At 40.8% G+C, this 26,027-nt stretch overlaps 2 protein-coding genes across 3 annotated transcripts in view; one reads left to right on the forward strand and one right to left on the reverse strand.

Moving 5' to 3' along the window:
* The window catches only part of SIAE (sialic acid acetylesterase), a 38,308-nt gene extending 27,608 nt beyond the window's left edge, over nt 1-10,700 (reverse strand). Inside the window, exons 1-3 of one of the 2 annotated variants that reach the window (XM_047072386.1) lie at nt 10,634-10,700; nt 9,960-10,019; nt 6,876-7,037 (exon numbers count right to left, since the gene is read on the reverse strand). In XM_047072386.1, coding sequence (XP_046928342.1) covers nt 6,876-7,037; nt 9,960-10,019; nt 10,634-10,700 — 289 coding nt within the window. The remainder of the gene's footprint in view (nt 1-6,875; nt 7,038-9,959; nt 10,020-10,633) is intronic. The other variant, XM_047072387.1, reaches the window with a different exon arrangement.
* A 1,481-nt stretch (nt 10,701-12,181) lies between these two features.
* Nucleotides 12,182-21,884, forward strand: SPA17 (sperm autoantigenic protein 17). Its single transcript, XM_047070089.1, has 4 exons — nt 12,182-12,335; nt 15,969-16,039; nt 18,624-18,710; nt 21,551-21,884. The coding sequence occupies exons 1-4, from the start codon at nt 12,182-12,184 to the stop codon at nt 21,692-21,694; spliced, it is 456 nt and encodes a 151-aa protein (XP_046926045.1). The 3' UTR covers nt 21,695-21,884.
* Nucleotides 21,885-26,027: the final 4,143 nt, after the last annotated feature.

Below are 26,027 nucleotides of genomic sequence, written 5' to 3' on the forward strand. Positions count from 1 at the left end.
TAGTACCAATTTAAGATTAATCACAAATTGATCTCTCTGTGAAGAAGATATTTAGACATGCCCAATTAATTATTTTCACAGAGTTACTTACCAGACTTAAGGTTTTCGGACTCAATTAGGAAGAATGAAAAGCTATCCAAGACCCTGTTTCAGAAATTCATAGCACATTCCTTAGGAACCACCCCCCTACCACCTTCCTACCTCTCACCCACTCATACCACCACCACTGCCAACATCATATTCAGAAACTTAGGGAAAATATCTTCAAAATGGCAAAATGATGCCTGGGAGAACCAAACAACATGAACAAAGTTGAAAAAAGGAGAGTGAGAAGAGAATAAAGAAAATAGAGAAATGATCATTTTAAAATAAATATTCTTGGCATCATGCCAAAGGCTACAAAATAATTTCTAATTTGTGCCCATCAGATTAATGTTAATTCAGAGGGAAAGAATAGTGAGAAGTGGAAATGGATCACCCTAAAGTTATAGCAGCCCGCAAAAATTATAATTATAAAAAAAGTATCCAAGTGCCTACTAAGTGCTAGATGCTACGCTAAGTTCTTCCCAATCAGCAAAAGCTAAGCAGAAGCATGAGAAGTCCGGATGTATGACAGGAGATTAGGAAAAGCTCAAACCACACATATTGTTCAGAGTCTTGGGGAAAATGTCCAAAAGCCTGAAGCATCAGCGAAAGGGTGCATGCTTGCCCCTCTCGAAAGTACAACCCACTGAGACTGCTACTCCCATCCCTTAGAGGTCAAGTAAGCTCAGGACCAAATGCTCACTATTGTTTTTATACCACCAATAGCCAGACATCAACATATTAAATGTATAATTCACCTAAAGCAGAAAAATCACTGTTTTGGAAACAGTGGGCAGCTAGTACAGATTGTGTCGCACAGGTGTGATGTGCTCCATATGGCTCACGCTTCTGAACAGGCAGACACTCCAATCTGTCCCCACTACAGTCTTGCCAAGGTCTTTCCAGGCTTCTTGCACTCACATATCTTACTAAGTCTCTGTCCTTCTGCCACAAACATTACTCATTTTTGATGAGGAGGTCAAAAAACCTAGGGCAGAATTTCTTTAGCTTTCTACTACTGTGCAATCTATTTCTAGTCACTGTTAATTAGATATTTACACTTAGCCTCAATCCATGCAATATGGCCGGTGAAGAAAGTTACCTTCACCAGAGTTTCTGAAAAGTTTCACTGCCCAGCAACTGAAGGACAAATAGGGAGGGGGGAGATGTTTGGGCAAAAGATAGCAATGCCATCCTACTAGAGCCAGAGAATGAGCTCCCTCTAGCACCTAAATAGTCTGAAGAGAACTAGGGATCCACACCAAGAACTGCCCTCTTGAGGAAAACTCTCAACTCCCTCAAAGACCTTAGAGAACTTCCTTCTTGTCTAATACTTGAGCTCTTTTTGATTCAAGCTGTTTTCCTCTCCCACTTGATAAAACCGACACAATAATGAGGGTTAAGTGAAGTTACCTGCCAGGGAATGCAGGGGAAACCAGGTCCACTGCAGAGAGCTTACTAATGGCTAAACCAACGTAGAAACAATTTGGTTAAGACACTGAGGATTGACTCCCATGTAAGTATACACAAAGGAGAGCGAGCTCTGTGAAGGCTGGTTCTTAGACCAAAGGCAAGGATGGGATTACAAAAGTAGAAATCACCACATTTCACAAGAGAAGTGGTTAGTCCTTGGCCATCGAGTTGAGGACTGGCTGGTTAAAGTGGAGCTCACCAGAGGATGATGAAATCCAGTTACAGTGTTTAGAAACTTTGTTGACCACCCCCCCACCAAGTCCACTAGGTTGAATCCAAATAATAAAACTGAGTCACCAACTACAAAGAGTTGGAAGTTCACCATCCAGCTGAATTTCTGCTCATCCTGATGGACTTTCTGAGCAACAGCTGTTCTGGTTCCTTCTTCTGGACCTTAATCACATGCGAATCTTGTGACCTTGCTTACCAATCCAGGCCTGGATTTCTGTAAATTCTCATGTTGGTTGCATCCAAATCTCTGCTTCCTCGCATTCTTTCATCTCCCGTGTAGGAAGATTCATGTCCTTCCTTTATTACACGGTTACTTTGGGTGCTTACTGTGTGCGAGGCATTCAGTGAACAGCAGAGAGTAAACCTCAGTCCTGAGTTATACCACCAAGAAAGCCAGGCAAACTACTAATCAGGCTTTGTGTTTCTGTGTCCAATGGTTAGCATATCTGGGGGCCTATTTCTTCCTGTCCCTCTTCTCTTCATGTTCCAGCCAACAACTGAAGTAAAGAACTCTCTTCATTTTCTTCTCTCCGTCTCCCTGACCACCCGCCACCTCAAAATCAGAAGAACAAAATAATCAAAGGGAAAAAAATTAAAAGAATTTGTCTAAAGACATGATTAGTCATAAGGTGCATTCATGCTTTTTTCTCTTTGCTATTCACATCAGATGTTAATTATTTTTCAGATTATTGTGCCAAATCTCAGATGCCAAGAAGAGGAAAAAGGAAATTATCCATGACCTTTCCCTCTTCAAGAGGAAAAGCCTAGAATTGGAAGAAGTTCTTCTCCCACAAAACCCCGGCACTTCACCAGCTGCAAATCAGTTTAGTGATCTAGAGAAGTGACTTGGAGGTAAAGAAGGTCTTACTGCCCAAACTTCCCCTTTGCAACCTTCATTTATTCTGTATAAAGCTCATCACCACCACCAAATATGAATATAAAAAGCAAAAAAAGAGCTTGAACATTTTTCCATCAATAAAACTATTTATGCAAATTATTTAAAGTATAGCATGCTATGGCATATAACACCCTAAGGTGACCCCCCCAATAAGTCACACCCGTACAAAATCCCCTCCCCTCAAATTCAGGCAGAATCTGTGATTTGCTTCCAACCATCAGAAAATGGCATGGGAGAGGAGATGTCATTCTTGTGATTTGGGTTACATTATATGGAAAAGATAAAGGAGTTTTGCAGATGTAATTAAAGTTCCAAATCAGTTGACACTAAGTTAATAAAAAGGAAGATTACCCTGGGTGGGCCTGACCTAATAAGGTAAGCCCTTTAAAAGAAGGTCTAGGAGCTCCTGGGTGGCTCAGTCGGTTAAGCGTTTGACTTCAGCTCAGGTCATGATCTCAGGGCTTGTGAGTTCAAGCCCTGTGTCGGGCTCTGTGCTGACAGCTCAGAGCCTGGAGCCAGCTTCCAATTCTGTGTCTTCCTCCCCTGCTCACACTCTGTCTCTCTCTCTCAAAAATAAATAAAAGATTTTCTTAAATTAAAAAAAAAAAAACAGAAGAAGGTCTAGAGGTCAGAGATTTGAAGCAGTAGAGATGTTTCCATGAATTCTATAGGCATAAGGAAGGAAATCTGCCAGCAGCCTACATGAGCTTGTAGTGGATCATTCCCTAGTCAAGCCTCCAGATGAGAACACAGCCCAGCCAACACTTGATTTCGGTCTTGTGAGACCCTGAACAGAAAACCCAGCTAAGCAATGGCCCAGGCTTCAGATCTATAGAAACTGTGCCATAATAAAAGTGTGTTGTTCTAAGCACCTAAATTTGTGGTAATTTATTGTATAGCACAGAAAACTAGTGTGCATGCTAACATTGCAACCAGGAGCTTTTTACTTTTCTAAGGGGTTTAGGCTTTTTGTAATTTTCTAAGTTAAAGTAAATATCCCTACTTACCTCAGGTCATGATGATGAATCCAGACACACTCTTATTTTATCCCGCATGTATGTCAAAGTGAAAAGATACACCCTCCCCTCCCCAATTTTATTCCTTGTGTCTGAAAAACTTATTATGCATCATTTGACGATATGGTTTGACTAGGCCCAGTACCTGACCCATATTCCCAATCACCCCTCAAGTTTTAATTGAACCATCCCAAAGCTTAAGTGTCAGTCTGCTGGACAAAAATCTTCATGCTGTTAATTCCATTTTGTTGTGGGCACCCAGGGGATTGATTATAGGTAATAAGTTAAATATTAACAGAGACAGAATGACAAACTGAGGTAGGCTAGCTGAAAATCCCAGAGTCCTCATCAAATTTAAAGAGAAGTCAACCTTTCAATATACCCTGTAGTGTTTCCTTTGAGAAACATTTTTTTTGCCCTATAAAATTTCCTACATGTCTACCTCCTTTATTCCAAATAACACTTTATTCATTTTGCTTCATGTACAGAACACAACAATATGTCCCTATAAGTAGGTTTATGGATCTAAAAAAAATAAATATTTTATTTTTTCTCTCCTACCAAGCAAATGTAGAGGGCCTAACAAATATAAAGTATACGTATACTCTTTTGCATCTATCACTATAGTACTATGTAGTCTCTGTCTCCTAAATATTTATTGGTAATGTTAATTATTAGCCAAGGAAACCCTATTTTTAAAATTTTTTTTTTCAACATTTATTTTTGGGACAGAGAGAGACAGAGCATGAACGGGGGAGGGGCAGAGAGAGAGGGAGACACAGCATCGGAAACAGGCTCCAGGCTCTGAGCCATCAGCCCAGAGCCCGACGCGGGGCTCGAACCCACGGACCGCGAGATCGTGACCTGGCTGAAGTCGGACGCTTAACCGACTGCGCCACCCAGGCGCCCCTGAAACCCTATTTTTTAAACTACAGCAGCTCTTTGGATTTCTAAATCAACTGTGATCACCAGTATTTATACTCTATGCTGTTAATTTCTAAGATAGACACAACACAAAAATTGTCTCTTGAATTCATTTTCAGCACAGCCCACAGGTCACCAGTAGCATTTAAATCTAACAGAGAACAACTTCTCAATCAGATTAAGCTTCCCCTTTCAAGTCTCTTAGTGTCACCCGAAAACATTCTTACCTTAAACAGTCTTACAATCCAAGAACTAGAAGCACTCACCTCGCATCTATGCCTGGCACATAGTATTTTTAAATGTTTGTTGGGGCACCTATATGGCTCAGTCGGTTGAGCATCCAGCTCTTGATTTCAGCTCAGGGCATAATTTCACGGTTCGTGGATTTGAGCCCCCTGTTGGGCTCTGCACGGACAGTATGGATCCTGCTTAGGATTCTCTCTCCCTCTCCCTTTGCCCCTTCCCTGCTCACATGCAAGTAAGTGTGTGTGTGTGTGTGTGTGTGTGTGTGTGTGTGTGTGTGTATGCGCGCATTCTCTGTCTCTCAAAATAAATAAACTTAAAAAAACGTTTTTTGTATGGAAATGAATTATAAAGAGGCTGCACCAGGGTCTGGTTCACTCTGGACTGGATATTGACAAAACTAATCAGGAAACCCTTGTTTTCAAGGCCCAATAAAACTCCCACAAGCTTCCCTGTCATATGTATCTTCAAGTCACTGCTCAAACTACCAACTCCCACATGAACACCCCTGCTCCCCAAAGCAGCCTTGTTACCCGTCTGACTCTCACCTTCAACATTTCATGGCTATATCACTACCTCTAACCAAGATCTGATCCTGTCTCCACTAGACCCAGCCGTGACTGTGGCCTCCAATACGCAGTTAACTTGTAGCTATGCTCTTTCACATGCCAACTTACACAACTCTACCCCTTCTAGACAAAGACTCCTTTGTAGGACCTGTCTGCTCACAGAAGCTTCTGGTTCTCACCTTCTTGAATATCCTTACAACCACTACCTTGGGTGGTGCCCAAGGTGGGTCAGGTGGGTCAGGCCTTTGTCATCTATTGCCTAAATATCACAGGCTAACGGTTCCCACCACCTCTATTCTTACTGACCTCCACTCTCCTCTCCATGGTGCTGCCAGAGTTATCTTCTTAAAATACAAATCTGATTATTTGGCCACTTGAAATCCATCGATTTGTATAGTCCACAACAGAGTATACAGTCCTTAGCAGTGACAAACAAGCCTTCCTACATTTCCAACCTTCTCTCCTGTCATCTGCCACCAGTTGCAGACTCCAGTGCTTAGACAAACCAACCTGCTTGCCATTTCTCCAATGACCCATGCTCCCTCATGCCTCCATGGCTCCAGGCTATTGCCCTACCTGGTTTGCCCTACTCATTTTTCAAGATAAATCTTAGACTAAGTTAATTATCTCTCCTAAGCACTCCCCATAGCAGACTGTGCTTCCATACTGAGGCACCTAACTTACCTGTAACTGCTTATTCTTTTTCTGCCTCCTCCCTCATCTGTCAGCTTCATTAGGAGACAGACCACATCTATCTTGCTAATCACTGTATTACCAGTACCTAGCACAATATATGGCACATAGGCACTCAATAAATATTTGAGTGACTCTCTAAATATTATAATAATAATAATAATAATAATAATAATAATAATAATGGCAGCTAACACACATGTTTACATGTGCTAATTCATTTAATCCTTACAATTACCCTAAATATCATTATTATCTCCACTTTACAAATAAGGAAATTATGACACAGAGATGTTATATAACATGCCTGAGGTTATAGCATCAGAACCTGAGCTCAGTGAGTCCACAGCCTGGGTTCTTAAGCACTCCTCCATACTGCCTCTCCTTTATGTATAATTCAGTTCAAATGTCACCTTCAGGGGAAACTGTTTCTTACCATCCAATCTGAGTTAGACGCTTCTCTTCTGTATCCCACAACAGCCTATATACACCTTCATCATAGCATTTATCACACTGCACTTTATCACTTGGTGTCTATTCCCATTATGCCATGAGATCCTGGAGGGCAGGAACTTTGACTCTGTCTTAATTTTCTTTGTGTCCTCAGTGCCTAACACATGATAAATACTCAAACTTAAATGGATGGGTGCGACAACCTGAGTTCCAGCACCAGGGTTCGTTTTTCAGATTATCCAGCAGGTGGCAGAAGAGGACAAAAGCTGAACAGAGGATGAGCAGCCTTACCTTTCACACTCGTCACCTTCTCCATGATGGTTTCTTTATCTTGGCACAAAGTCACTGTCACTGTGGCTCCGAATATGCCATAGCCCCAGATCACTGCCCCTGCGGGCTCCTTCTGCAGCACCATGTAATTATTGATGTATGAAGCAAAGCGAAAACGGACATCTAAAAATGTTAACCAACACTTAGAAAAGCATCATTGGGGGATTCATCACCAATTGAATCTGGTTAAACAGCAAGAAACCATAAAGCTTTTATACAGGACAATTTGAATATACCCAGACCCTTTAATCTTCTAAAACTACATCTTATTCGTCCTAATTAGCTAAGCAACATAACAAGAGCAGTTGCCAATAATATGCATCATAGTACAAGATGACCAATAAGGAAAACTCAAAGAGCCTATGGCAACCAATGTGCCACAAGCCTCCTCCGCTTCAGAGCTCTTGATCATCCTTTGCTCTCAAGCTTGGCCCTGACGCTCTGCGCTCTCCCTCCTAATTGTTAAAATGCTCCTTTTATGCACCCCACAGATGGTATTTATGAGAAAAATAAACCACTTCCTTCCCCTACTTTCCATTACCATGCCCACTCCTTGTTGCTGGGAATAAAGAAACCTGCCTCTCTCCAACACAGCCTCCCCTAATCTCTCCCCCATTCTTTATCTCCCCCTTTCCTTCCCACCAGTGTCGACTCCTACAAATAATTCCCCTTATTGTGTTTTTTTTTGACAACCCACTAAAAATTTTAAACAAGCATTTATGAATATCTGTGACATCTGCTTCCTTCTAAGGTAAATTCAAATAAATTAAGATGATAAAATAAGGTCGGCGAGAAATAGAGGGTCAAAATGTCAGAACAAAGGTCTTTCGTCTCAATTTTACCCATTTCACAAGCTAAGTTATATAAAAAGAACAAGAGGAAGAGCACTTGAAACTGTAGATTCTATTCTAGAGTCACTAACAAGACTGAATAAGAACTTACTTTAACGAGATCATTCCTATTTTTAACATGCAGCCTATACTGAAGTATTTTATTAATAACAAGCATCTATCCAAATTATCTCAGTGAGTTCCTCATCAAAACTTAACAAGGGGGGAAAAATCTTCTTAAGTTATGTCCCAATTTGTCTGAACAAAACAGACTAAAATCCCTAGAAGAAAATAATTAACAAAGTTAAGATTTTTTTTTAAGCATTTTAAACAAAAATGATAGGCAGGAAAGAGAATGAGAACTAACAAGGTTTCTTCCCTGAAAGCTACAAATGATGATGGCCCCTGAGGCTATACTTAACAGGGCAGCAAAGCTAACAGGGTCTCCCATACAGACCCGGTGGCCTATTTGCTTCAAATAACAGCCCAGTCGCTAAACATCCTCAGCGCTCTCTCATGAGTTAGTTCCATCATAAAACCTAAATGACAACCAACAATCATCCAGAAGGCTGGATAATGGGCTGGAGATGCACAGCTACCACAAGCAAAATGCTCTAAGAAGAGACTCTAACATCCCAGAATTGCATAAGCACATTGGCAGCCTGCTGGAGGGAAGGGGAGAGGCACACGTGTGGGAGGGCCTAGTCTTGGGTAGGTGCTTCATATGGAACAAGAACTGAAAACCAAAGGGCTAAGAGCTAAGCAGAAAGAGGGTGAGGGTAGGGGAACGGAGTGTAGAAAACTGGCTGTCGCTTGCACATGAGCCTATACAAAGAAGGGCTAAGAGTGCAGCCATTGTCTCATTGTGCTGGGGACACATCTTTCCAAGTCAGTCTGTTTTTGCCAACACACACTTACTGGTCCTCATTGTGCCTGGCTCTATTCTGAGTTAAAGAATTTTAAGGATAGAAAGGATCTTTCACACCCCAAGGTACAATCATGTTATTTATGGATCAACAGACCAATACCCAGGTAGATTAGGTAATTTTACCTAATAGCTTGCATATTAATGAATTAATTCAACAAATTTTTTATTAATGCCTACTGTGTGCCAGGCACCATTTTAAGCATTGAGGATAGAACAGTAAGAAAAAGAAAGAAGAAAACAATAAAGGGAAAACAAAACACAGACAAAAAGCCTCACCAGCAGCAGGAAGCTTACATTCTACCGGGGAGCTTATTTGTGGCAGGCACAGTGCTATCCACACTGCACATATTAAACTCCTTTGACTGACCTTAAATCGCACAGGTAGTTTACAAAAGGAATAGAAACCAAGTCACCTGATTCCAGAATTATTATTGCAATTTCCAGTCTGCTGCAGATATTGGTGGTAAATTTAAAAAAAAAAAAAAAGTCATATTCCCTGCCCTTATAAAGCTCACATTCCAAGCTGATAAGAGTAGACAGTGGAACATTACCAGGGAATTGAGCAATGGACAAAATAGGAGAACGAGAAAGGAGGCAGGGCTGGTCATTCTTTTTGTCAAGCACAAGACACTTAGCATTTGAATCTTTTTTCCTTAGGTCTTCAATTTTTCCTTCATTTGGATGTTGGAGTAGAAAACAAGAATTAGTGTTCTGTTAGTGAGTGATGAAATTAATCCAGTGGGTAGGTTACCTCTGGCGAGGAACTCCTGGATGCCCTGGGAGGTACATCCTGGGAGTCTCAATAAAACTGGCAATATTCTAGTTCTTAAGTTGGGTGCAGCACCTTTGGGTGTTCATTTTATTGTTTCATTGCTCATATACTTTTGTACATTTCAAATATTAGATAGTAACCATGGGCATATGACCCAAGGTGAAGACAGAATACTGCACCGGCATTAAAGATAACAGCCTTTAACAGAAAAGTTAATAAAATAATAGCCCTACTCGCCTATCATATGCTGGACTCAAAGGTCACTGAGTGAGGGTGAGAGGCCAAAAATGATATGCAGAGAGTGCTGCTGGTTTACACTTTGTTAAAGCCTGAAAAACTACTTAGGGGCGGCAGTTAGTCTGTCTAGGTACTTCTGGGTGCTCAGGTAGAGCACGAGCCATTTTTCTGCACCCTGTCCCTATTCTCACCTCAACTTTCATTTCTTAGCAGGGAACTTTGGGGTCCACAATTCGAATGGTTTAAAGAAAAAAACAAGGCCAGCATTATCACTTTACTTTGCTTTAGTACGCAGATGCCGTCTTCTGGTTCTCCACGGTTGTGACTCAGGGTCCAGCCTGGGGTATTCAAATGACAGGATCTGACCTGGACAGTAGTCAAAGTGAGTCACCCTCCTCCCCAGTGTCACGCATATTATCCCTGTAAGCTGCGCCAGCAATCAAAGCTAAGCCTTAAATATTCTTAGCTAGTGAGGGGGTTGTATTTCTTAGTCCTAATCACCACTTAAACTAGTAAAATTTAATTCCCCCAAGGAACCAAGCCTGCAGCAAACCCTCCCCAAGGGTACTACTGTGGGGGCAGAAGTGAAATGTTTTGGATGACTCAGTTACCTGTTTCCAAATACTATCGAACTAGCTTCGCCCCCTTCCCTTCGAGTTCCCTTGAAGTTATTCAAAGACCCCGAGGGCCTCGGTCTAGCACATTTGGGCCTCCCCAATCAGATACACCCAACCCTCCCTCTGCCCCACACGCTGCAACGTGACGACGTTGAAAGGACGGGGAAGAAGCTGACCAGCCGGAACTCCCGCCCAGCAGACACCTGCGGCCTAGGCCTGGGTCGGGTCGGAGGACCGGCTCCAGGTTCGCGGTTCGCGGGTCCTGCAGAGGACGAGGGATCTCCGGGCCCGCGCAGGCTGACCGGCACAGGTTGGGCCAAGCCGGGCCGCCTCACCTTTACTTGTGTCGGCCGGCAGGATTAAAGGCAGCACCAGCCCAAATATAAATCCCGGCGCTACCATGTTTGGGAGGATCCGCCAGCCCCGCGCCGGACTCGAGACGCGGACTCCACGCCGGGGCGGGGCCGTGGGCGGGACCTGCAGGGGGCGGGGATGCCTGAGACTCCACCCATCCAGGGCCATTCTGTCGCGGAACCCGTACCGGCAGCCGGGCGAAGCCTTGCCTCTCCCCTTCCCGGCCGCCGTAGTTGGAGTTACAAAAAAAAAAAAAAAAAAAACCGTTACCCAGCAACGAGAAATAACAACTGGAACCAACGGCACCAGCTCTGAGAGAACCAAGAGGTGAGGCGGTTTACCCCACTTCCTCTCCAAAACTAAGACCTCGCCTTTTCCCTTTTCCTCTCGTATTTTCTCAGGATCCCCGACAAATTCCGGGATCGCTAGGAGAGATTGGGCGCCGAGGCAGCTCATTCTGCGAGAGTCTGAAATCCCAGCTCCTCGACGTCTCGCCCCCGAGTAGACCAGCGTTCCCCCTCCGACCACCCTCCAGTCCCCAGTTTGGTTCAGGGTCTCACCAGTACTTTTCACAACCCTACAACGATTCGACACCTCATCTCCTGTTCCGTCAAAAAAAAAAAAAAAAAAAAAAAAAAACATCCTCCACAGATGGGGCCTCATTCAACCGTCGAGTCCCTCACCTAGACCCCTACCACGGCTTGCGGGCTTTTGTGACATTGACACCTTCACCAAAAAGCCAGGTCCCTGAGTGTCGTTTGCTTACTCAGCAGCCCAACCCGCTGCTTGGCTGCTATCCTTAATCTAGTCCTTGTATTCCAAGACAGGAAGATAAGACCTGGTCAAGACAAAACCAGAAAATGGAAGAATCCCAAAATTTTGGACGCTAGGACTGCAAAGTCTTGATCTTGCGGCCGCCACCCACCCTCCCTCCCCACTGCCCCTGCTTCCCCCCTTCAGAGTATATAGGTGCTTCGAGGCCTTGTAGGTCATGCTTCAGAAGTGGAAACTAGGACAAGACTAAGTATTAAACTTCTTCATGCAACACATTAGAGTAATTTCTAGAACCAACATTAGTTCTTCATTTTTTTTTTAATTTTAGATCCCAAACAGCGTCTTCTCGGCGATTTATGATAAATTGTTAACAGTCATTTTCTCTGAATTCCTGTGGGATAGCAGAAATTACCCTCACCTTTTAAAGACAAAAAAAGGGGTCAGAGAGAAAAAGTATTTAGTGCTATAGTGGAAAATGTGTGATTTTTTTAATTTAAAAAAATGACTTGGCCTGTTAAATGGGTCTGTATTTATAATATTCTAATTAATAATGGAAAGTTCAAAATTCTTTGGAAGAAATGATGGATTGGGGTTGTGTGGACGGGGTGGGGGGGGGGAGAAGAATTCAAGTCCAGAAAATTTGGGTCTCAGAAATAATTTGACATAGTTGTGATTCTATAAGTAAAATCAGACAATTTTAAAGACTGTGCCCTTTAATGAATCTCTAGGTACGATAGGCATTTCCTTCCAGGGAGATGTCGATTCCATTCTCCAACACCCACTACCGAATTCCACAAGGATTTGGGAATCTTCTTGAAGGGCTGACACGCGAGATTCTGAGGGAGCAACCAGAAAACATACCAGCTTTTGCAGCAGCATATTTTGAAAATCTTCTAGAGAAACGAGAGAGTAAGCTTTTTAAAATAGGCATATTTTTCTTTAAGTAAGAGACTAAGCATTTGGTTATCATGAAACTTGCTTAAGACCATCCCTATGCCATAGAAGGGTTTATGAAGCAGGGGTCTTCAAATAACAGTTCTTGCTATTGAAAACATGTGCCTTTGTGGCAGGTTCTCTTAAAATCACATTATGTCACTTTATTGAAGATTACCAGTTTATTTCCCAGACCTTCTTCACTGTGTTTTTCATGGACACAGTGGGTGGAAGGGAAACTCAAGAGATCATCCAGTCTACCTCTGCTCTTTCCAACAGGCTGTTCCTATGCATCCCAGGCAGTTGACTGTTCTTCCTGGGAGGAGAGTTTGTGACTTTCTATACATTTTGACCCTTCTTACTTGAAAGAATCGTGAGTGTTGCAAAATATAATTCTGTGCTCCTTAAATAGTGAATGAAGGCACGGAGAAAAACAGCTTTTAAAAAGTAAAATTCCAGGGCACCTGAGTGGCTCAGTTGGTTGAGCATCCAGCTCCGGTTCAGGTCATGATCTCGCACTCCATGAGTTCGAGCCCCACCTCGGGCTCTGTGCTGACAGCTCAGAGCCTGCAGCCTGCTTTAGATTCTGTGTTTCCCTCTCTGCTCCTCCCCTGCTTGTGCTATGTCTCTCTCTGTCTCAGACATTTAAAAAAAATTTTTTTAATTTAAATAAATAAATAAATAAATAAATAAATATGAAATTCCAGCTTGGGAAGGTAATTTATATTCTTTCTCTATTCTCCCAAGGTCCTGTCCTGCCCAGAGACTAAAATTCATGCCAATATGACAGGTTGAGAGCCAAAGCAGCTTCTTTACTTCCAGAAACAAAATTTCCAAAGTCCCGGCCTTGAAGGCTCGTAACTATCAAGTTACAACTTGGTTTATGACTAATCCAGTAGGATTAGTTACAGCTATACATTGTTACAGCTATACATTTCTATTGAAAAACCCTATTCTTGATTAGAACACCCATTTTGTGTAAGTCGTTACCATCATTACTTTTGACTACAGTATTCCAAGAGAGTGGTAAAGGTGACTAGAAATAACTACAGGTAAGTAAGCATTCCATTTCAAATCATCTTCCAGAAGAAGGAAACCTACCACAAGGCTTGAATTAAAACCACTCCCATACACACGGCACAGCTCCACCATCTTGTCTTATCTCAATCCAGGCTCAGAACCTCTGCCAATTTCCTGAATGTCGCTGGTCTTTTCCATATCCAGTCAGTATGACTATCTGTTGCACAACTTGAAACTTAAGTGCCACTAAAAAGCTATCAAGTGAAATCTTTTAGGGTAAGAGGTGAATTACAATGAACGTTCATTTAATTTTGTTGTTATAGCATTAATTTTACAAATTCATGAGTAAAATGTCTTTAGTCATTTATTTAATTTTAGATCTCAGAAATGTCCCATTACAAAAACATTTGAGTCATTGCTACTGGATCATGGTAATTAAAGCAATTAGTGATTCAGACTGATGGTCTCAGAATACTAGCTCTCTAACTGATAAAAACTGTATAAAACTATTTGAAAACATTTGAAGCATGACAACCATTTTCACTCATGTAAACCAAAGGTGAGTTATCCAACTGATACAAGTATCAGAATTTAGTCTCTCCAAAAGGGAAGAAAAATTCCTCTAGCCCAGTCTCTCACACAAGGCAAGAATTCCCTTGCCAGCATTCTTCATAGCTAATTATTGGTCTTAATTTTTATTTTTCTGACAGGAAACATGTTAGCATTTGATGTAAGTGATATCACAAATCCCTAAGAAAAAGGTGGGCATTTGGTTATGATAAAACTCGCTCAAGACCATCCCTATGCCATAGAAAGGCTTTATGAAGCAGGTGTCTTCAAGTAACAGTTCTTGCTATTGAAAACATGTGCCTTTGTGGCAGGTTCTCTTAAAATCACCTTATGTCACATTATTGAAGATTACCAGTTTATTACCCAGACCTTCTTCACTGTGTTTTTCATGGACACACTGGGTGGAAGGGAACCTCAAGAGAGCATCTACTCTAGAGTTGTTTCCAATGGACTCAGGAGCATCTGAGCACGCAAATAAGCTCCAACTGGCCAATTTTAGACAATTAAAGCATCAGGAAGAATAAAAAATGCAATGGATTGAAGTTTATCCAATTTCTTAAATATTCATTAGTTCATAATGATAAAAACAAACAAAACCTTTTTGAGAGGATCCTAAGAAACCAACTGATTATTCTGAAAACTGGCCGATAAAGGGAATCAAACCTTCAACCTGCCTTTTCTGGATGAACCTTACGTCAGGGTAACCAAATAGTTGATACAGGAAAGTTTTTCTTTACTGATTGCTCCAGAAAACAAGAAGTAATGATCTAATAAGAGCATTGCCATTTTGCAATCCCTAAAGAAATTATCTAAGCAATCATCATCAATGGGCCCTCAAAGAAAAGAAACAATCCGCTTAAAAAGAGAAACAACTACATATTATGTATATCCTGACAGAATTACACTGCACTATCTATAAGGTATTCTTGCTAAATAACATAAATAAATAAATAAATAAATAAATAAATAAATAAATAAAACCTGAATCAGCTACAGAAAATTCGAAAGCAAAGGAACTTATTAAAAGTCATAGGAATGGAATCAGAAATATCTAAACTGTGGGAAACTCCAAAGGAAAAATGACCCAATTTCCTCAATAAAAAAATTACAAGGAAAAAATATGGGCTGGGAGATAGGTGAAAAAAATCTTTCAATTAAAAGATATTCAAAAGACAGAACAAAAGTCTGTATGTGTCCATTGTTTGGGTTCTGATTTGAACAAATCAACAGTAAAAAATAAAAAATATATTAGACAATGGAGAAAATTTGGATAGCTGGTACTAAGGAATTAGTGTTTTTAGATGTGATAGTGATATTGTGGTTTCTTTATATCTTAGAGATTCATACTGAAATAAATATTTGTAGATAACACAATAGGAATCCTGGAATTGGCTTGAAAATAATCAGAAGAGGGGCGCCTGGGTGGCTTGGTCGGTTGAGCGTCCGACTTCGGCTCAGGTCATGATCTCACGGTCCGTGAGTTCGAGCCCCGCGTCGGGCTCTGTGCTGACAGCTCAGAGCCTGGAGCCTGTTTCGGATTCTGGGTCTCCCTCTCTCTCCATCTCTCCCCCACTCACTCTCTGTCTCTCTCAAAAATAAACATTAAAAAAATTGTTTTTAATTTCAAAAAGGGGCACCTGGGTGGCTCAGTCTGTTAAGCCTCCAGCTGCGGCACAAGTCATGATCTCCCAGTTCATGAGTTCAAGCCCTGCATCAGGCTCTGTGTTGACAGCTTGGAGCCTGGAGCCTGTTTCAGATTCTGTGTTTCCCTCTCTCTCTGCCCCTCCCCTGCTTGCGCGCTCTCTCTCTCAAAAATAAATAAACATTAAAAATTTTTTAATAAAATTTTTTAACAGTAAATTAAAAAATAAATAAAAATTTAAAAATAATAAGATTTTCAGCTGGCAGTAAAGAACCTGTGATTTGAAAAAGAAAACTTGTTTTGTGTTACTATTCTGGATTTACTTTAATGAACTCAAAATAAGTCTGAAATTATTGTATATATATTTTTCAATTTAGAAACCAACTTTGATCCAGCAGAATGGGGGACTAAGGTAGATGACCGCTTCTATAACAACCATGCATTCAAGGTACGGTCCTATGAAACTCGTGGATTGGGTTATTTATTCTCCCTATCTCCAAAGCAGAGATCATCGGGATCTCCCCAGAATCATGAACATCATGAGAGGCATCACAAATATCTGCCTAAACCTTTTTAAGTGTGTTGTTCTTTCTGAGGAGAAATTTTTTTCCCAAGTATCTAAATCGTGGTCGGATACTTAGCTGAAATTGAAAGACGATCAAGAGGAAGAATGTATTGAAAGTTACAGAATGATTACCCTCATTTATTCTTCAAATTTCATTGAGTATCACAGTGCTTAGCAATAGCAGATCCTCAGTAAATATATGTTGAATTAATGAATGACATTTCATAAAATAAAGCACCATTTATCCAGTTGTTTCATCATCATTGACATCTTACAAATTGCTGATCAGAATTAATGTTTGTAATGGTGTTTTTTCTATAAAGCTAATCTATTCAGACACTGAACCTGTCTTCTCTTTAGCAGCATTCCTACAACCAGCTTTTCTCAACCAAGGTTCCTCAAAATAATTAAGCCCTAAGCCAAAGGCACTCATTGCATGTAGGGAATCATTCTCTCCTTTGTGTCTAGAATGATTCTACTTATCTACTATCCTTGGGAGAATTGAGAGAATAGTTGAACAGAAACACTGTGTTCTGTGGTCCAGAAGAGGAGCACTGGTTGAGAAGGGCTGTGTGTGATCCAACATCACTGGCATCAGCTGGGAACTTTGTGGAACTTCTGTTTCAGGCCCTACTCCAGATCTACAAATCAGAAGCTGAATTTTAACAAGCTCCCAAAATGATTTGTAGGTACCTTGAAGTCTGAGAAGCACTCTGCTAGACAACTGAGATAATACATTAGCCACAAAGCACCATCAGATATTAGAATTAAGAAGAATATGGGGCCCCTAGGTGGCTCAGTCAGTTAAGCGTCCAACTCGATTCTAGCTCAGATCAGGCCATAATCTCACTGTTTGTGAGATCCAGCCCCACATCAGGCTCTGCATTGACAGCAGGGAGCCTGCTTGGAATTCTCTCTCTCTCTCTCTCTCTCTCTCTCTGCTTCTCTCTCTCTCTCTCTCTCTGTTTCTCTCTCTCTCTCTCTCTCTCTCTCTCTCTCATTCTGTCTCTCTCTGCACCCCCCCCCACACACACACGCATGCTCTCGCTCTCTCTCTCAAAATAAACTTAAAAAAGAAGAATTAAAAGGAATTAGCCAAGTTCAAGTTTTGATGGTGTTCCCAATAGATTTGGGGAATTTCCTGGGGAAATACCTGTCACTTATTCCATAAGTTCAAACGTGAAGTTCCATCCATTTGTGCCTGCCAGATGTGGGGGTGTTGAGTTTGTTTCCGTTTAACTAGATTCTCTGTATTCATGTTTTACTGCAATCAAAGGAATAATGTCGAAAAGTTTTAAATCTTTGTGTCACATAGCAATTTCAGGGTGTTTTTTTTTCATATCTTTTGAATTCTGAAGACTTTACTTGATTAGCTTATATGTCTTCAGATTTCTGTTTTACAGATGAAAGAAACTCTTCCCATAGGTTGTGAATTAGCAATGCCTCTATTTTGGTGGAAATTTTCAATAACCATGTCAAAATAGGCAGAACTGATTCCCCTCCCCCTCCCTTTTTTGTTTAAATGGTTCCCCACAGTAGAACTTAATTATTTGACATCATTTTTAATCTACAAACTTCATTAAAAAGTCAACTTGAGGGGTGCCTGAGTGGCTCAGTCAGTTCAGCTTCCGACTCTTGATTTTGGCTCAGGTTATGATCCCACGGCCTGTGAGTTCGAGCCCCACATCAGGCTCTGTGCTGACAGTGCAGAGCCTGCTTAGGATACTCTCTCTCTCCCTCTCTCTCCTCTCTTCCCCTCTCCCTCTCGCTCTCTCTGTCTCTCTCTCAAAAAGAAATAAAGTTTAAAAAAAAAAAGTCAACCTGACTTCACATATGAGACACAATGGCATATATTTTGTTCTTATTTTAAAAACTATCAGCACTTCTTTTTTATATTTTGTTCAAGATCATTACAGCATGAGGGCTCCTGGGTGGCTCAGTTTGGGTTAAGCATCCAACTCTTGGCTTCAGCTCAGGTCATGATCCCATAGTTCATGAGTTCTAGCCCTTCGTTTAGCTCTGCTCTGATGGTGCAGAAACTGCTTGAGATTCTCTCTCTCTCTCTTTCTCTCTCTGCCCCTCCCTCAGTCAGTCTCTCTCTCTCTCTCTTTCTCTCTCTCTCTCTCTCCCAAAAATAAACATTAAAAAAAAAGATTAATTACAGCATATTATCAACTTTTAGTATAAGACAATGGCTTGTTTTTAATATAAAACCAACCATGTTACATTCCAAAAGCAAAAAATCAAACATTTTCTACGAGTTCCTTGGTCATATTTGTTTATACATATTCCCTTGAGAGTTTTCATTTATTTATTTTTTTCCAACCTACTGGAAAAAAAAACAGTATGTATTTAATCCCCACTTCTTCTCAATAACATAAAGCAATATTTAATTACCTTTAAGCAGTTTGACCCAAGATTTTACTGTTTTAGAATATTGCCTCTGATCCTCTCACCCCTCTTCCAGGAGCACGAATCAACTGAGAATTGTGAGTTGGAAAAAGAAAAGTCTCACACATCTGTGAAAGAAGATGAGACACCAGTCACAGCCTTAGTAAGTTGTTTTCTGTATACTATTAGATTCCTACAAAGAAAGATATCACTCAACTTAAAATTGTACTCCAGGGGCGCCTGGGTAGCTCAGTCGGTTGAGCATCTGACTTTTGATTTTGGCTCAGGTCATGTTTTCATGGTCTAGTTTGGTTTAAGAGTTCGAGCCCCACAGAGGCACTGGGAGTGGCTGAGATTCTCAATCTCTGTCTCTTTCTGCCCTTCCCCTGCATGCTTGTGTGCTTGCTCTCTCTCTCAAAATAAATAAATAAACTTTAAAATCGTATTTCCAATATGAATCTAGTCTGTTATCCATATTGCTAAAATTAATGATTTTACTTTCTAGATAAGTAGCATCAGTGATAAACTAGCTAGTGGATCATGTTTAGTTGTGCCTATTATAAAGGAAAACTCATTCTTCCCTTTAAAAATAAAACGTTATTTTCCATGATTGTCATCGGGTGGGGAAATCTCCCCAAGAAGAACAGACAGAACTCACTGCCCCAGTCTTGATGCTTCAGATTCATTTTCCCCTTTGGGAGGCTTTCACTAATTGATGCTCTCATTACCACACAGTGGCAAAGGTTCAGAGATAACAAAAGGAAACTCACAGAGAATTACGTGCCACCAAATAAAATGGCCTTACACAGTGTGTCTTATTCACCTTCCATGCACTACTGCCTAAATGGCTTCCTGCCTGACAGACCACATCTAAGCAACAAAGACCTGAGCAGGGTCCACCTTCAAAGATACCTATTTTCACTAGTGTGCTAGGGCCAGCTCTCAAGAGACAACTGTGCACATGTGTACAAACCCATGTTCAGTAATGTCTATTTAGTAGCTTGAAATCAGCCACAGTAGGAGGATTAAGATTGTGGCCAATACTGCAAATCCGCCTTTTTTTTTTTTTCTGGAGAGTCCGTATATAAACATTTGCCAGCATATCACTGTCTATATTCTTCATAGTCCAGACTCAAGAGGACCAACCCTAGTGAGAAAGAATTCACTCTCTACAGCATTGAAGACCAAACTTCTGAGTTCCTTTTCATACCTTGATGTCCCAGTTAGTCACCCAGTAATTGACACCCAAAGTAGGCCTCCCCTTCAAGGAAAACCTCACTTCCTACCCAGTGGGGGGAAGAATTTTTCCCCATAACCTTTATAAATTATTCCAGAATTATATCAGTACAACTCAATCAGCTTAACATTGCCATAAGGTGCAATGGGAGGTGAGGGAAGACGAAAGGGAGTTTCATTTCCTTACATCTTTAGTAGTTGCCCTTACACAGAATTTCAGAAGTTTGAGTTGAGATCTCATTGATTTCCAACTTTGCTATAATTATTTGCCCATATTGGGGTATATCTCAGAGGTTTTAATACCATTCTGTTTGCATTTAAAAGTTTAAGAGCGAGGGGTGCTTGGGTGGCTCAGTCGGTTGAGCGTCCAACTTCAGCTCAGGTCATGATCTCCCGGCTTATGGGTTTGAGCCCCGTGTTGGGCTCTGTGCTGACAGCTCAGAGCCTGGAGCTGCTTTGATTCTGTGTCTCCCTGTCTCTCTACCCCTCCCTCACTTGCACTCTGTCTCTCCCTCTGTCTCAAATAAACTTAAAAAAAAAAAAACTTTAAAAAATATTTTTTAATTTTTTTAAAAAAGTTTAAGAGCTAGAATTACCTCATTGTATTTTTATAATGTTTACTTATTTATTTTGAGGGGGTGAGAGGAGGAGAGAGAGAGAGAGAGAAAGAGAGAGAGAGAGAGAGAGAGAGAGAGAGATTCCCAAGCAGGCTCAGTGCTGTTAGCACATAGAAATCCAGAGTCAGATGCTTAACCAACTGAGCCACCCTGGCGCCCCTGTGCCTCATTGCTTTTTTAATGGAGTGAGGGATATAAACACCCCAAGGGTCCATCAACAGGAGACTGAGTAAATAAATCAAGTTCCATTAGTACAATGTAATACAATGGTGTTATTAAAAAAAAAAAAAAAGAATGGGCAGAGTTATATACATTGAAAAGAGAACCAAGATAGATAGTTACAAAAAAGTAGTTGTGAACATTGTAATTAGCATGATCTCATTTTTTAAATAAAAAGGCATGTATATACCCATATGAATATTTTGTATACAGAAAGCATTTTGAGGGATATATATACTCAACCCATAATAATGGATACATCTTAGGAGTATGATTTGGAAAGGGGGAGAAATCTTTCACTACCAGTGACATTTAATTTTTTAAATGTATATGTATCAATGTTATAATTTAAAATTATATATTAAAAACTATGTAGCTATTGAACTAGACCCTTAAGATCTCTGTGTTCCACTGTCTACAATTTAGGTAAATTATACCTCAATTTAAAAAAAAGGAGCTATATACAGAAGTTCAGCCCACCACCTTAAAACTGACATTATTGCTTTAAATGTATGATTTTGATTAGCTAACCATTGAGAAATTAAGAAATTAATTTCATGTAATCATGATTATTTAGAAACAGGACACTTACTATTCTTCTTGACATTTTTACCAAGCTTTAAGGATTCTTACTTATTTAAAAAAAAATGTTATTGGGAACTGTTAAATAAGAACTATTTGGTGGGGCCTGGGGGAGTTGGCAATGATCATTTACTGCAGAGACATATTAAAGAATGACAAAACAAAATGTCTGCCATTTTGGCACTCACCATTTGGTACATATACGATGTGACAAGTATGTAAAATTCTGTTAGGAAGCAACAGATCTCAGTTGTTACGACCGTCAATGGATTCAATGTATGCACTATTTTTATGGCATCAAAATATTGGATATTTAAGAAGTCTCTTACTTTTTATCCATTCCATGAAGGAATCTTCTGAAGAAGAAAAAGAAAAACAGGAGAATGCTGCTGTCAAAATCCAAGCAGCCTTCCGGGGACATTTAGTCAGAGAGGAGGTGAAGAAAATGAAACCAGGTAATGCTCAAGAAAAGGAAACAGAGGAAAAGGAGTGAGGAGACTGGTTTTACTCCCCCGCTCCCCAGAAAAACATGAACAAATAATCCAAATCCATCAACCTTGCTATGATTGTTTTTTTTTCTTAGCAAGGGAGATGTGATGTAGTGAAATAACATTTGTTGCTGTTGTGAAAATCTGTCATGAGCATTTGTTTAATAAACATGCCATTGAACACATGCCTCTTCAAGATTTCCCTGAGATCATGAGTCTTATTTATACTTCTCCCAAGTCTATGTGTAAAGATGAAGAGCCTTGGATTTAAAGTTACAGAACTGGTGTATCTGAGTTTTCAGGGACCTCAGAGGTTACGTGGTCTCACCATCATCTAATGAAGAAATCCTGTATCACATCGCTACAAAACAGTCCTTTGGCTCCTGCTTCACTCCTGGTGATAGAGAATTTCACTGCCTTTCGAGAATAGTCCATTTAGTTTTTTTTAATAACTCAGATTATGAAAAAGATAAGCTGAGTCAAAAATCTGCCTCCCTGTAAGTTTCACCCATATGTTTTCATTTGTCACGCATGCATGCAGTCATTTAGTGAAAAATGTATTGAGCCCAATACACGTGCTATGATTTAGTAGTGACTATCTGTCCCTCCACCCATGCAGCTGACAGTTTTTTATTTTTTTGCTCTCCAGAACCACACAAAATAAGGCTAATACATATTTAAGAAAAACAAAAGTCATCATAACATCTTAAATACCCTTCCTCAACTAAAACTTCCCAAGTTTTCCCCAAAGCACAAATAGTAATACGTGTATGATAAACTCAGAGGCTTTATGCCTTTTTTTCCCCCAGCGAATCATTCAAGCCCCCCACCCAGTACCTTATTTTTGGAAAGTTCAGTCTCTCCTTTTCGAGACCATCTCACCCTTGAATACCTAAGAAACTGTGGGGTTCATGTCTTAGACCAAAAGATGCAGTACTCTTCTCAAAACAAAATAGAGAAAAAAAATGAAGTCTTGTTTAACTAATGCTGTTACCTTCTACCACAATAATATAGCATTGTGGTAATGTCCTGGCTGGTTCAGATTCCAGTCTGCACACATTGGATGTCCCAAGCTTTGGTTCTAGGATTACACCTCTCTCAGTTCATAGTCACACAACCATTGTTCCCCAAAGCTCAAAAAACATGACTGGCTCTATCTCGAGGAGCTTCTAAAGCCAGCCACGTGGTGTGCATAACAAGTGTGCTCCTGCAAACACTTAGATCTTTTTCTTAAGCTCAGACATTCTCTTTCTGCAAAGCAGTTTTATTTCAGGTGCCCTGTTGCACCACACCGACTCCTGTCTCTGAGACTTTATCAGGCTCTACAACAGAAGTTCACCCAAGAACAGAAGTTCTCCACTCAGATCAGATGACTTAGGCCAATGATTTCAAGGTTATGGCATCCATTCTCCAATCTCCACTCACCTCCGGACAGCCATCCCCCCTTCCAAGGTCTTACTGTCACTAGGGAGCTGCAGGCTAGCTAAACACAAGTCTCTAATATGCACTGGACCTCTTCCTTCCCATCCTTAACCCCCCTTCCAGGCTTAGGGAGAAAAAAATAATAATCAACTCTACTCCAGCATTCCAGCTACTCATTCTATTCTATTCAAAGCACCAGCCTCCAATCCTTTTGCTCTTCAAACAAAGCCATCCTGCTTGAGGGATTATGAAGGGGACCCAGAATTAATACAAACACTTAGCTTCTCTGTCGGAGAGAGAAGACCAGAAAAGAAAAAAGGAATTTTCCTCCTAGTGAGTATATACCGAGAAAAAAATAAGATACCTGTTACCTTCTTCATAATTCTGTTATATTTATTTCTGTATAAAGTGATTAACATTGTGCTTTCCATATCATACACACACATACACACACAAATCTAGTGGTGGTGACATTTTTGATGAAGGAGGAAAAGGAAGAGAAGAAAGTAGGAAGAAATGGATGCCATATTATAACAATGCATATGAGTAACACTTTACTGTCATTTAACTCATTTTCCTCTTCTCTCTCCTGCCTGCTCCTTCTCAATCTCCTTTGCTGGTAACTTCAACTCCCCAACCATGAAACTTGAAACTGCCCACCAGGCTCAGTTGCTGGACCCCTTTTCAAGTGATCACATTTTTTTGTTGATCTTATTCAGTGTCATGGCTTTAAAATCTGACTAATCTCGGGGCACTTGGGTGGCTCAGCCGGCTGAGTGTCCGACTTCAGGCCAGGTCATGATCCCTCGCTTTGTGGGTTCAAGCCCAGCATCGGGCTCTGTGCTGACAGCTGGGAGCCTGGAGCCCGCTTCAGATTCTGTGTCTCCCTCTCTCTCTGCCCCTCCCCTGCTTGCACTCTGTCTCTGTCTCCCCAAGATAAGTAAATATTTAAAAAAAAATTAAAAGCTGACTATTCTCAGCTGTCCACCTGTATACATTGGGCCTTCCTTCAACTCCAAACCTGTATATTCGATGACCAACCTAACATCCCTATTTGCCAACTCAAGCCAACTCAAACACATGCAATACCATGTCATTGTTCCTAGTAACAGCTCCTGATGTTACTTCAAGCCTTGAGTTGTCTCAGTTTTTTCCATCTCAGAAAATGACCACTCCATTCTCCTGTTTGCTCGAGCCAAAAGCCTAAAATTCATCCTCAACTCCTCTCTTTCTTTCACACTTCATTTATAATCCATTGGCTAAACCGGTGGGTTCTAATCTATAAAATATACCCCAAATCTGACCACTTCTACTGTGACCACCCTGGTCCTGATTCCCATCCTCTCTCTTGTGAATTATTGCAATTAACTCTCTATTGCTCAGTCATTACCACACTAATGCTGTATAACCCATCCCAAAGAGATTTAAGACAATTACTTTTTCTCATGAGTCTGTGGATCAGTAGCACTTTAATTGAGGCAGGCCAGATTCCAGGCTTGAGATTAGGTTCAGATCCACTTTAAGCCGAAGGTTTGTGGGTTGACTGAGGAATGTTTGCCTCAGGCTGTGAGCCCAAGGGTCTACTATGTGTCTCTGCTTCATGTGTCCTATTCAGAGCCCATGCTGAAAATGCTACCCAAGACATGCTCTTCTCATGGGAGTCACAGAAGCACAAGAAGAAAAAAGCCAACATAGAAGAATATTTCTTTTTTTTTTAATTTTTTTTCAACGTTTTTTTATTTATTTTTGCGACAGAGAGAGACAGAGCATGAACGGGGGAGGGGCAGAGAGAGAGGGAGACACAGAATCGGAAACAGGCTCCAGGCTCCGAGCCATCAGCCCAGAGCCTGATGCGGGGCTTGAACTCACGGACGGCGAGATCGTGACCTGGCTGAAGTCGGATGCTTAACCGACTGCGCCACCCAGGTGCCCCTAGAAGAATATTTCAAGGTTTTTCCCATATCACTTCCCCTGACATCCCATTGACCAAAGAAAATCACTTGCACAAACCCAAAGCCAAGAGGTGAGAAAATACACTGCTCACCATGCAACCATAGCAAAGGCCTCATGTATACATAATAATACTACAGGGTAGTGAAGAATTGTGAAGAACCAGTAATTCAGTCTACCACAGTGTACTCTCTTGGTTATAATGATTCATATCCTTTTCACATACAAAATAATTCTTTCCTGTCCCAAGACCTCTAAAAGGTCCATCAAGTCTTTGAAACACAGGATCTACATCAGGTCCAAATATGGCTGTTCTTGAGCCATATGAATTAAAAGAGCAGGTATCTTCTCATACATCCAACATACAACAAATGATGTACAAGACAATGTAACCACAACAAACAAAAATACTGTCATTAAAAAAAGAAAATAATGAAAGCAAAGGGCAGTCACTGGGCCATGACACATGAAATTCCACTGAGTGAAGCTTGTCAGTTTCCTCTATTTGGAAAAGGGAATAATGTACCATGATCAGGCATAGGTTCTGCTCTCTCAGAATGACTTTCCAGTCTATTCTCCATAATTCTTGGTTCTTCAGTCTAGAAAATAATTCTTTTTCCATCATCTATCTTAGTCACCTGGAAAGGGCACTGGAAAATATATCTTTCTTGGTGGATACGTGGAATTCTCAAACTGATTCCTGCCTATAGACAATTGAGAGACCAAATTTCTGTTCTTCTTGCACACACCCTTAGTCTCGTTTAGTTGTTTTGCCAATATGCTTTTCTTAAAAGCTTTGTGAGTTTTCTGTGTTTGACTCCAGTCAACTCCATGAGCCAAAAGCTGCATCCACAGTTTCTTTCGAGATATGCCTCCCCCCCTCTCTAGATTTATTATATTAAAAAGAGTGAAATATTGCAATATACGAAAGCCTTATAACTGTCACAACTAGTCTTCCTGCTTCTA

Source organism: Lynx rufus, unplaced genomic scaffold (assembly GCF_022079265.1).
Source record: "Lynx rufus isolate CCGP_SWC_20201006 ecotype Redwood Valley unplaced genomic scaffold, mLynRuf1.p SCAF_9, whole genome shotgun sequence".
NCBI lineage: Eukaryota > Metazoa > Chordata > Mammalia > Carnivora > Felidae > Lynx > Lynx rufus.

Excerpts from the sequence above, each read along its gene's own strand:
- SPA17 (XM_047070089.1), top strand. The coding sequence starts at position 12,182 with ATGTCGATTCCATTCTCCAACACCCACTACCGAATTCCACAAGGATTT. Across the intron at positions 12,336-15,968 it reads TCTTCTAGAGAAACGAGAGA|AAACCAACTTTGATCCAGCA; the intron begins GTAAGCTTTTTA and ends TTTTCAATTTAG. Across the intron at positions 18,711-21,550 it reads AGACACCAGTCACAGCCTTA|GAATCTTCTGAAGAAGAAAA; the intron begins GTAAGTTGTTTT and ends CATTCCATGAAG.